This window comes from Onthophagus taurus, chromosome 7, assembly GCF_036711975.1.
Source record: "Onthophagus taurus isolate NC chromosome 7, IU_Otau_3.0, whole genome shotgun sequence".
NCBI lineage: Eukaryota > Metazoa > Arthropoda > Insecta > Coleoptera > Scarabaeidae > Onthophagus > Onthophagus taurus.
Window position 1 is genome coordinate 9,053,856 of NC_091972.1, and position 11,255 is coordinate 9,065,110.

Sequence of the window (11,255 nt, forward strand, 5' to 3'; positions counted from 1 at the left end):
TAATTGTTTTATTAACCTACTGAAAGCTTTATCGTTTTCACCATCTTAACTTCCAAATCAAATGTATTACCAGAAATATTCATATTTTCTTAAATGAAACGACTTAAAGTTGATTATCGTTTTTTAAATTATCACCTGCTACCAATTACTACCTGTGCACTCAATACTTACCAAATTAGGGTCCGCAGAAACCCTCGAGTGCTTATAAATCGAGTTAAAGAAACGGTCGGAAAAAAATTTGCATTGATTACATTCGGAAGGAGAGATGAGGAGAAAATATCCGTGAAACAGTCCCGTTATATTGGCGTGTCGCTTAAAGGTATCGATCCGTTTATTCATGATACACCTTATTTGGTAAAATGAACTCTCTTTCTGTCTCGAAGAGAAAATTTTGTTTGCGATAGAAAATTGGAAAAAGAAATTGCACCCGGTCGGTCGGCTCGGCTTAAATTAAAAGTAAACAGTAAATTTTCGTTTAAACGTCATCGCCACGTGCGACGGTGTCGTGCAATTAAATTGCATAAGTGGCAACATTAAAACGAAACGAGTGAATAAATACGTGTGGTTTAAGTTATGTGTTTGGAAAAGAAGGACCGGCCGAATTCAGGTGGTATTCTGTATAAACGATAAATTGTACGATTTAATATCGGGATAACGCTGTAATCTTAATTTAAAACATCATCGAATCTTAATAATACGCCTTTTAAATGACATTAATATATATATGTGTTTTAAATAAATAATAAACCATAAAAAACTTGCAAAATAAACATTCTAAATTAATATAAAATTAATCCCATTGTAAGGTTGCTATTATATATAAAATCAATAAAGTAATAAAAAGTGTCTTAACACATTGGGAATGTCATCAAAATTGTAATTTGGAAATTTTACTTAGCAGAGTTATTTATCCATAAGTTCCACAAGAAGTAGAATCAGATTATACAAAAAAATGTTGCAATCAATTAATAAATATCTTGTTAATTTATAATTAACCATTGTCTTGTAGAATACCGCGAAGTAAATAGGTAGTCAGTTTAGTAAGGTTATAAACAATTTACGAAATACAGTAAATACCGATTATAAAGCTGTATTGGAAGAAGATTGTAACGGTATTGATAGTTCATGTTAACTCTATTTGAAAATAATGACAATAAGTTAATAATAATAAAAAAGATAGTAATAAATTCTTTATTGCCCAACAGAAATCGTTAATGACAGATCTTACAAAATATAAATATTTACAATAAGAAAAATAATCACTAATTATAAGCAGATAACAAGTTCAGAAATCGAATTGTGTGATTGCAAAACTTTGCAATAGAAATGTTTCTTGGGTAACATGTTTTTGAATCCCGTTTATTCAGACTAGAATTATTGTCAAGAACCACTAACTTTGTTACAGTCACTTTACGTCTTTCAGCGAGCCCTTAACTTCTTAGTAAGATTCTTGAGGACGTGCAAGCTAATTCTTAGATTATTCTTAAAATGAACCCAATATTCAAGATGTAAATTTTAAATTTTACAAACGATTAAGTTCGGTAACCTACACCCATCAACATTAATTCATTAGTACAACCTAACACTTATAACATAATAAGCACAAAACCAATACATAAACAGAGGAGTAAGTGGATGTGCAGAGAGGCATAAGACAAGGCGACAATCTAGAAATATCTTTTTCTTCCTATAGGACCTAGTCCTGTCTGTTCTATCACATTCTATCTTGTCCAGCTTTCCTGTCATCACTTGGGTGATCTTCCAACTGGTCGTTCCTAGTCTTTGTGTTTTTGCCCATTTAGTGATATGCGTCGTCCATCTCACCCTAGAAATATCCTTTCTCATATTAACAATTTGCCATACATTTTCAAGATCATGTTCTGCACAGTTGCAAGATACGTATTATAAGCTTCTTCAATCACAATCGTTTAATCATACATCCTAGCACCGCACAATCGTCCAGAAATCTACTGTTTCTAGCCTCTAACACCACTGATTATAGAAGAAACGATGGTACTAACTAAGGAAGTAACGCTCGCTCCAACCAATGTTCCAAAGGAAGAAATTATGAGTGTTTTGCAGGAAATCTATAAATCCCTTATGTGACAGAGATACTGCTGTGAAATTAGTGTTTAAATAATAACATTTCTAGACTAATAATTTTTTAAGCATTTGCTATTTTCTTTATTTAAAAGGAGCTTTCTGCAAAATATTCAACAGATCGACATTTATTCTGCGGGGCAGTTGGAGGAGAATAGAAAGACACTCCTGTCATTTCAACAATATATTTTGCGGAACTCCTCATCTCAACCTTCGTGTTAAGGAATCTTAGCCAGGAAATTTTCTGGACTTATTAAAATTTACAGTACAAGCAAAATCTCTATGAATCAGTTCGTGTTCAAGTGAACTTATTGAGATCCGCGGTCAAGTTCTAAAAAAACAAATTACAAAGCAGTGATGAACGAAATGTCTAAAATGTCAGAAAAATAGTAGTCGGCCATCGGCATTCGATCCCATATAGTTCAACAATTAAAAGCATGACGCCAAAATAATAAACGTCGCAATACTAACTGCACTATGTAATTTTCGATTGGATATGGACAAACATATATCTTGTGTTACAAAGATTGCAGTATGCCATCCAGACTTCATCACAAGAATGTTGGTTCCTTTTTCTTAACACATTGTAGCTTATTCTAAATTACGAATCTTATTAATTCCATCGTTCAATCTTGATTTATTTTTCATAAATTTAATATGAAGACCACCTCATCGTCCAGTTAATTTCTGGAACGTCAATATTTAATAAAATTGAAAATCACTGTCCTCAAAAAATCGACCATCTGTCCAACGGAACAATTTCTTATTCCTTTTTCTTCTGGACACACTTCATAATTTCCAATTACCTTCATCGATGCTCATCTTTCGTGTTATTAAAAACCAGTAACTGGGATAAATTGATTTACAGGTGTAATATATTTAAGAACTGTTTTTATAGTGAACTATAAACAAGTTGGAATAACAAACTTCCGCAAAATGCAATGTAATATGTCAATACTCAAAGCGACATTAATTCAATTTCCGTTCGTCATAAATTGTAACTTTCGAAATCTGGTAACCCCGGGTTGTATACGCATAAATTAAGTGAGAGTCCGCGAGACACCTTTTGCCCAAACGAAAAATGCACGAACGAACGACGACATCGATTAGGGTCAATTATATTGTAAATAATCTGAGTGGGCAGGTCGCGAACGTCCAATTATTAAATTGCACACTTGTTCCTTTTTTAAGGCTCACGTGGATTGCTTGTTTTCGCACAAGCCGGAGGAAGTGCGTATACAGGTGCGTTTAGTAGCCGAGCTTTAAGCAAGCTTTTTCTTTACTAAAAGTGAGAGTTAAAGAAGACTTAACTATCTTTTGTCACAATATCTGCCAGATGGAAAAAAGACGAATAAACTTTAGAATGATTTAGATCTAGAAGAGGATGGCTTGAAATTTAACTACTTAAATAAATTTAAAATTATTTTTTAAATGCACATATTAATTTATGGTGGAACGTTATAATTGCAATTTTCCAAGGCATCAATTAACGTGCAACATGTGAGCACATGTCTTGAACAAGTCGAGCGAAATGCATACTGATGAGTCGAAAGTATTGCCAGGCAGTATTAAAAATAATTCAGATTTAATGTACCGCAAGTAAAGATTTAATTTAAGACCTTATTCGGATGTTCGGTTATGTGCACGGTAATTTCTATTAATATCAAAAAAGGCAGATGTCTGTTTCAACACCATTTAATTGTCGAAAAATAATCGACACTTTCCAAACGTACTTTCCAAAAATTCTTATTCGCTCCTCTTATCTACAGTTGTAAATCAAATCTTGCATCGAGTACTAACAATTTGTTTAACTCAATTTTTATCTGGTTGCGCAAAAAAAAGGAAAAGTTAAAACGCAATATAAAGATCTACGCTCGATTTCTTTTAAGAAGCCACTAAATCTCATAAATGCTCTGATATCGATTACTTGGACTGGTAACGTCACGATAACATGATTTACTCGGCGCTAAGTGGAAGATTTATCGCGAAAGTCGAAATTATTATCTCGGCGTAACCCAATTAACGTTCCCGTAGTTAATTTCTCCAAGGAAATTAAAATATATTTTGGCGGATGTGGTTCATCTCCTCCACCCCTTACAATATAATTCCTACGACGTTTACACGTTACACCTGCTCTTTCAACGCTATACGAAATCGACCATCCCATCTAATATCTCGTGCAAAATTTACCTGTCTAAACACGGTCGCGTTCTTTCTCGACCTTGTAAAGTGGTCAGGTTATCGTGTCTACCAGGATAAATTACTACTTTAGACACACCGCCTGCAATGAATAAAGCCCGGAGATTGTAGATTTTGCCATTTCGATAAGAGTTGATGCAATGAAGACGAACGATCTGTTTTTACTACATTTACACTTGCTCTTAGTAAGCGTAATCGAGTCAATAAAGTCAGTTTCGGTGAAGGGAAATGTTACGTGATATGCCAATCTTCATTTTCCTAAATCTCATGATTATGTAATTTAAAAGCAGAAAATTTTATAGCTAATTTTAGATTTATGTTGTATTATTTCACACTTTCTTATTACTTTATATTTCATTTAACTTTAGTTTATTATTTTTTTAATTGTAAATATTATTTAAGAGAAAAAGAACTTTCTCTCTTATCTTCTCTTACTAATGTTGAACTTCCCTAATGTTTTCTCTGATTGGCATAGTACTATGTACTTTACTATGTTTTACTATGTACTATGGAAAAGATTACACCCATATAATACCTTCTACATCTAGAAATACAAGAACACATCTATGTTCCAGAACCTTTTGTTGTCTGTCAAATTTGTGTCAAATAGTAAATCAATGTAAACAGCATGGAAAAGGAATAGGTGATGGCAGAAAATCAATTTTGAAAATGTGACAACAGTGATAATTCTGATGAGGAATTTGAAACAAATAAAACGTCTTATTGGTATTTCAAAAGCTAATTTCCACCTATTTTATATTTACCCATGTATTCTAATTAATAAACTACATAAGTTGTACTTGGGTGCTTGCTGGTTATGTGCTATAATCATGTTTCTCAAATTAGTAATCACTAATAAATTCAGTCTTCGTTTAGAACATCTCCATGCAGTATGCCATATCCATGGATATTTCAAACAATTTCTTCAAAAATGTATTTTATATCACCAGCACGAAACCAGCAGAATCTTACTTCAATATTTGAAAAGTTCATTCCAGAAACGCCTCGTAGTAAGTAACTAATCTCTACAGTAAGAGAGAAAGTCGTTACTTTAGGTGACTAATCTAGTACTTTGTCTTTGCTTACTAATTTCAAATCTATTAAGTCCATCGCTTACAAAAAGTTCTGGAAGTGGTAAGAAACAATCATAACTCATGCTATTATTAAATTATGCAACTCTCCTATCTAAACTAGAAGGGTATAATTTGTCAAATTAGCTAGTATCTATAAAAATTAACTAGCACACTTCTAACTTCGCTTTAGTTACTTCTGGAGTGCCTCAAGGAAATCACTTGGGTTCGGTTTTGCTCATAACCTAAACGATTTTCACGAATATTTTCATCACAATTTTTGCTTTGCGCTGATGACTGCAAAATATTTACTAAAGTATAATCAACATCTGATCTGTACGCTATGACTACAGGCGTGAAGGATCTAGGATTCTAAACTGCTTTTCAATAATCATTCAGAAATTATATTCTCAAAAGCTAATAGATTTTTAGGTTTCATCATCAAAATTACTAGACCTTTTACTAACCTTCAATGTATATGGTCCTTATACATGGCTTATGTCAATGATGTACTAAATTATGCTTCGGTTGTCTGAAATCCTGTGCATATTGACTGCATTGAAGGGTTGCAGAAAAGTTTTACTCAGTATTTAGCTCACAAATTTAATCTGCCATACTATGTTTAAGGAGGAGCCCTTGCCTGGTACACCAATGCTTCAAAGACAGTTGGATCCGGAGTAGGTATGGGCCAATTAGTACACCAAATAGCCGCATTAAATTGCCGCTCAGCTCGGTCATAACCATTTTTCAAGCTGAAGTTCTTGCTATAAACTTCTGCACCGTTGTGAACCTAGAAAAGGGGCAAAAAGGTGCATCGATAAACATTTTCACGGACAGTCGGACTGTCCTAAAGGCAATTCAAGCCTACACGTGTGACTCCAAACTGATCAGAGTGTACCGGCAACCTAAGAGAACTCGCTAGGGGTAATGATGTTACTCTATGATGGGTTGCAGGTCACAAAGATATTGAGGGCAATGAAAACGCGGACAAGCTGGCCAAAGAGTAATAAAGCAACAAGACCTTGGAGCAATACTAAGGTTTATAATTTAATATAATTTATGTATTTAATTAACACGATCAATGCTGTCTATTGTTTAGAATTTATTTCTAAACAGTAGAGAGAAAAAAGAGATTTAGGTCCACCTTAGAACAACGGTCTTAGGACTGTCTTACTTTGATGTAGAAAGATCTGGGAGCAATAATGAAAGAGAGCAATATTGTTACGAATAACATTTGCTACAACTTTTGTTCTAAAAATTTTTTTATAAAATGCTCCGATTCCCAAATGTTACCATTAATTAATTGAAAAAGCAACAATTTCATTAAATTTTCATATTTTTGTATTTTTCTCAATATTGATGCATCTGGAAACAATAGTGAAAGAGAGCAATATTGTTACGAATAACATTTGCTACAACTTTTGTTCTAAACATTTTTTTGTAAAATGCTCCGATTCCCAAATGTTACCATTACTGGAGAAAGCAACAATTTTATCAAATTTTCATATATTTGTATTTTTCTCAAAATTGATGCATCTAAAAGCAAAAGTGAAAAAGATCAATATTGTTTAGAATAACATTTGCCACATCTTTTATTCTAAAAGTTTTCTTGTAATATGCTCCGATTCCCAAGTGTTACCATTAATTAGTAACACTTGGGTTACAATTAGTTTCTTAAAATTGTAAATGTGTCCTTCTGTGTTATTATTATGCTTTGTTTTTGTTCTGTTAATGGATACTGTTGTGGAGATAAATAAATATCAAAAACTTTAGTATTAAACTAAGCGACTTCAATGAAAGTAAATCCAATCTAAATCAAAACCTTAAATTTGATTTTAAAAGGTGATGGTGACTTCACAGAAATTAAGCAAATTGAAGAAACTTCATCAAAAGAATAACCGATAGCAAAACTCCTCCAATACTATTATGTTAATGTAGTCACGATAGCAGCTTTTAAAGTTATGGCTTAGAAGAGATTCAAATACTTTGCACAACTATTTCAAAACTATTGATAAGAAAAATAAGATAGTATAAAATTATATGTGTGTAATAGAGAGTGTCAAACTACTTTACTTCACTTCCAAGTTCTATTGAATCAATTTTTCTGCGTCCATTTCACTTCTCGTTGAATTATAACATCCAACTGAAATCTGCACTGCTATTTATACAGCAAAAAGAAAGAGGGAGTAAAATCGGTGGGGGAATTCGTTATTTCTCGTTAAGGTTTAACGGAGCTGAAATTTCATGAGTTAAAATTACGGTCTAATTAAAAATCTCTACGACTCCGTTACGACAATGAATTCCTTCCTCTCATTCGGTTAGCCAAGTATAGACGATTTGTCTATTAAATATAATTATTTACGCTCTAAATCGTCTTGTGTGTACAATATCTTCACCTTGAAATTATTGCAGAAAAATTATTGAATTTGGATTAATTTTTGAAATCCTTTTACTTGACTCAAAATCATTAAGTCATTCGAACGTCTCAAGTTCTTACGCAAGCTTTGCGCGTACGTTAACGGAAGAACATTACAATTAAGTGGAAACTATTGAAAACCAGCCAATGAACAGGAAATATTTTCACTTCTACCATAGCAGCTGTTGTTAAAGCATTCGGAGAATACCGAATTGAACTACATTCTTAATTAAAGCTTACGAGGCTTCACGGTTTATACTTGTACGGTATGTGAATTGTTCGCGATTGCTAAATTCGTAATTTTACCTTAAGATTGATGATTTCGAATATAGAACATTCTAAATTTGATGGTTGATTAATTATTCGTAGTTCACTTTCAATTGTAACCAAAAATTATTAATGATTTTCTGTGTTTAATAAAGAAAATACTGTTTAATTTGATACTAAAAAAAATGCATGGAAAAGAAGTAAAATGTACTCTAGGAAACGAAGAAAAGTACGGCATATAACATCTGTTGAATCGTGTTCCTTACAACTGACGCTGTTGTTGCGCATTTATCGAATCGAAACGATTTGTGAAATTTTATTCAATTTATGACGTCGTAAACTGAATTTCAATAAAGAAATTCGTTATCAAATAATATATTTTAATTTATTCAGCGAATATAAAAAACGAAACATTATTTATTTCTAAAAATCATGCAATCCATATTTATAATTAAAGTTTATAAAAATCATCGAAAGATGCTTAAAAGCTATGTTTAAAATTTTCTACTTTCCCATAAAACTAAGGAATTCACAACAAGTGTTATGCAATTTGTGTAATATGCCGAGTGGAACTGGTTGTAATTTTGAAATGAGATGTGTAGCTGCAGAAACGGTTCCAAATTAAACCAATTAATGGTGAAGGCCTTTTTGTTGTTTCGATGGATTCCGTGAAGGACGCAATTTAAATGTTGCAACCCTCCGTAGGCCACTCGCCCGGTGTACACTCGATAATAGCGAGGGATAATGTCACAATTAGGTCGGGACACGAAATTCTAACAATACAAATTGACGTTTCGTGACTAGTACACCTTTCTATCGGTTAGCCCTGTCGTGTTTCGCTTTCAGAACCTAGAATTCTACCAGCGAGACTTTAAGGAAACATTTGTGCATACCACGTCGACACATCCCTTATTACAGCCACAAGTTTCCAAAGATGCTATCGCAACAAATTTGTATAAATGAAAATTATGAGTATTGAATAGAAATTCATTCTTTCACAACCGAGAAACTCGTTCTGAAAGTTCAAATTTTTTTTTCTCAAGTGAATAAGGTCATTGTACTTGAATTTTAAAATATAAAGCACTGATAATGGCAAAAACAATTAGTTTTAATGTGTCTCTTTGGTTCAATTAGATGTCTGAATCATTGCAATTCACTTCACAATCTGCATTACTCGACATAATCAGATGTAAATTGATGCTAATGAATCGTTTCAACGAGTAGTATGCTTAACATGTGGTGTTAATTAAGTGTAAAAGACCTCACATGTCTCGTCAAAGGTACCCCTAAATTGGGAATTTAAAGAATTTGTAAAGAATCGTCTTCTTTCGTACTAGTAAACTAATCTTACGTAACGTACGCGGCATCAAGCCTGTTACACTAATAAAATCGATGTGGAAGTGAAAATCCTAATACGCACACACGTTCACGTTGTAAATCCGTAGACGCGACGCGCAAAATGCCCATGGAGCGTGGTGGTGGTGGTCTTGGGAAAGTGCGCCTATATAAGTCCAACTCATCGTCTACCAAAGCAGAGCCTTCAAGACCACGAACAACATGAAGGCATTTGTAAGTAAACAATAGCTCAACAAAGAAACAAAAAATATAAAAGATAAATTTTCTTAATTCTTTTTTAGATAACATTATTGTGTATCTGTGCTGTTGCGCACTCCGTTGAAGTCAAAGAAAAATCGGTCGAGCAGGAGTCAAAGAAGCAGGAGAAACGCGGTTTGCTCCTCGGCGACCATGGATTTGGAGGAGGCGATTTCGGAGGTGGCGACTACGGAGGTGGACATGATTTCGGTGGTGGCGGCGCCGACTACGGCGGTGGCGATTTCGGTGGTGGTGGTGGCGGTTACGGCGGCGGACATCATGAAGACGTCAAAACGGTTGTCGTAGAAAAGAAAATCCCAGTTCCATATACAGTTACGAAACACGTTCCTTATACGGTTGAGAAGAAAGTACCGTACGAAGTTAAGGTCCCGGTACCACAACCCTACACCGTTGAAAAGAAAGTACCAGTACCTGTGAAAGAATACATCAAAGTTCCATACATCGTTCCTCAACCCTACGAGGTGATTAAGAAGGTACCTTATGAAGTTAAAGTTCCAGTACCTAGGCCTTATGAAGTTAAAGTACCAGTTCCACAACCCTACACTGTTGAAAAGAAAGTTCCAGTACCAGTTAAAGTGTTGATACCACAACCGTACACCGTTGAAAAGAAAGTACCATACCCAGTTAAAGTAGAAATCCCGGTACCACAACCGTATACTGTTGAGAAAAAAGTACCTTATGAGGTAAAAGTACCTGTTGATCGTCCAGTGCATATTTCGGTACCAAAACCATATCCAGTTACCGTTGAAAGGCACATTCCATACACTGTGCATAAACCGGTACCATATGAAGTTAAGGTTCCAGTCGACAAACCATACCCAGTTGAAGTACCTAAACCAGTACCTTACCACGTTAAAGTACCAGTACCTCAACCCTACACCGTTGAGAAGAAAGTTCCAGTAGAAGTACCCAAACCAGTACCTTACCCAGTCAAAGTACCAGTCGACAAACCATACCCAGTCTACAAGGAAGTCCATGTTCCTGTTGAAAAGGAAGTACCAGTGCCAGTCAAGGTACCATACCCAGTGCCAGTTAAGGTCCATCATCATCACGAGCACGATTTTGGCGGCTACCACTAGTTTCAATTTAAAACAAAAAAGAATATCTGAGAAAATGTCCTTGTTGTATTAGATATTTTATTATTTTGTATAATAGTAAATAGTATTGTTATTTAATTTACCAAATCGTCCCCTGAACGATGTTTCTCTCTGTCTATAACCCTTTGTTGTATACGACTCGGAACCTCTCGTCCCCTTGTGCTGCTTCAATTGCAACCACGCATCATCTTTGAAATTGAACAGATAATTGACAACGTTTGCAATAATTTTGTCCATCAACACACTTCATCTTTGCGTAATCGCCGAAGGAAAGCGCCCTATATTTTGTGATCTGTTATCATTTTTATAATAAAAATGTCTTCTTATAATAGGATGTGTTTTTTTAATATCATTACACCAACAATTATATTTAATCTCCAATTTATTTTATTAATTAAACCAATTTATTTTACGAAACCACAAATTTCGAAACTAAATGTCCTCGCAACATTTTCTATTCTATAATAATAAGCGAAGATTACGACTTGCAAA

The 11,255-nt window shown here is 34.1% G+C and overlaps 1 protein-coding gene across 1 annotated transcript; it reads left to right on the plus strand.

Moving 5' to 3' along the window:
* Positions 1-9,591: 9,591 nt before the first annotated feature.
* LOC111424587 (Vajk4) lies at positions 9,592-11,092 on the plus strand. The gene is made up of 2 exons (XM_023058185.2): positions 9,592-9,621; positions 9,690-11,092. The coding sequence occupies exons 1-2, from the start codon at positions 9,610-9,612 to the stop codon at positions 10,743-10,745; spliced, it is 1,068 nt and encodes a 355-aa protein (XP_022913953.2). The 5' UTR covers positions 9,592-9,609; the 3' UTR covers positions 10,746-11,092.
* The last annotated feature ends 163 nt before the right edge of the window (positions 11,093-11,255 follow it).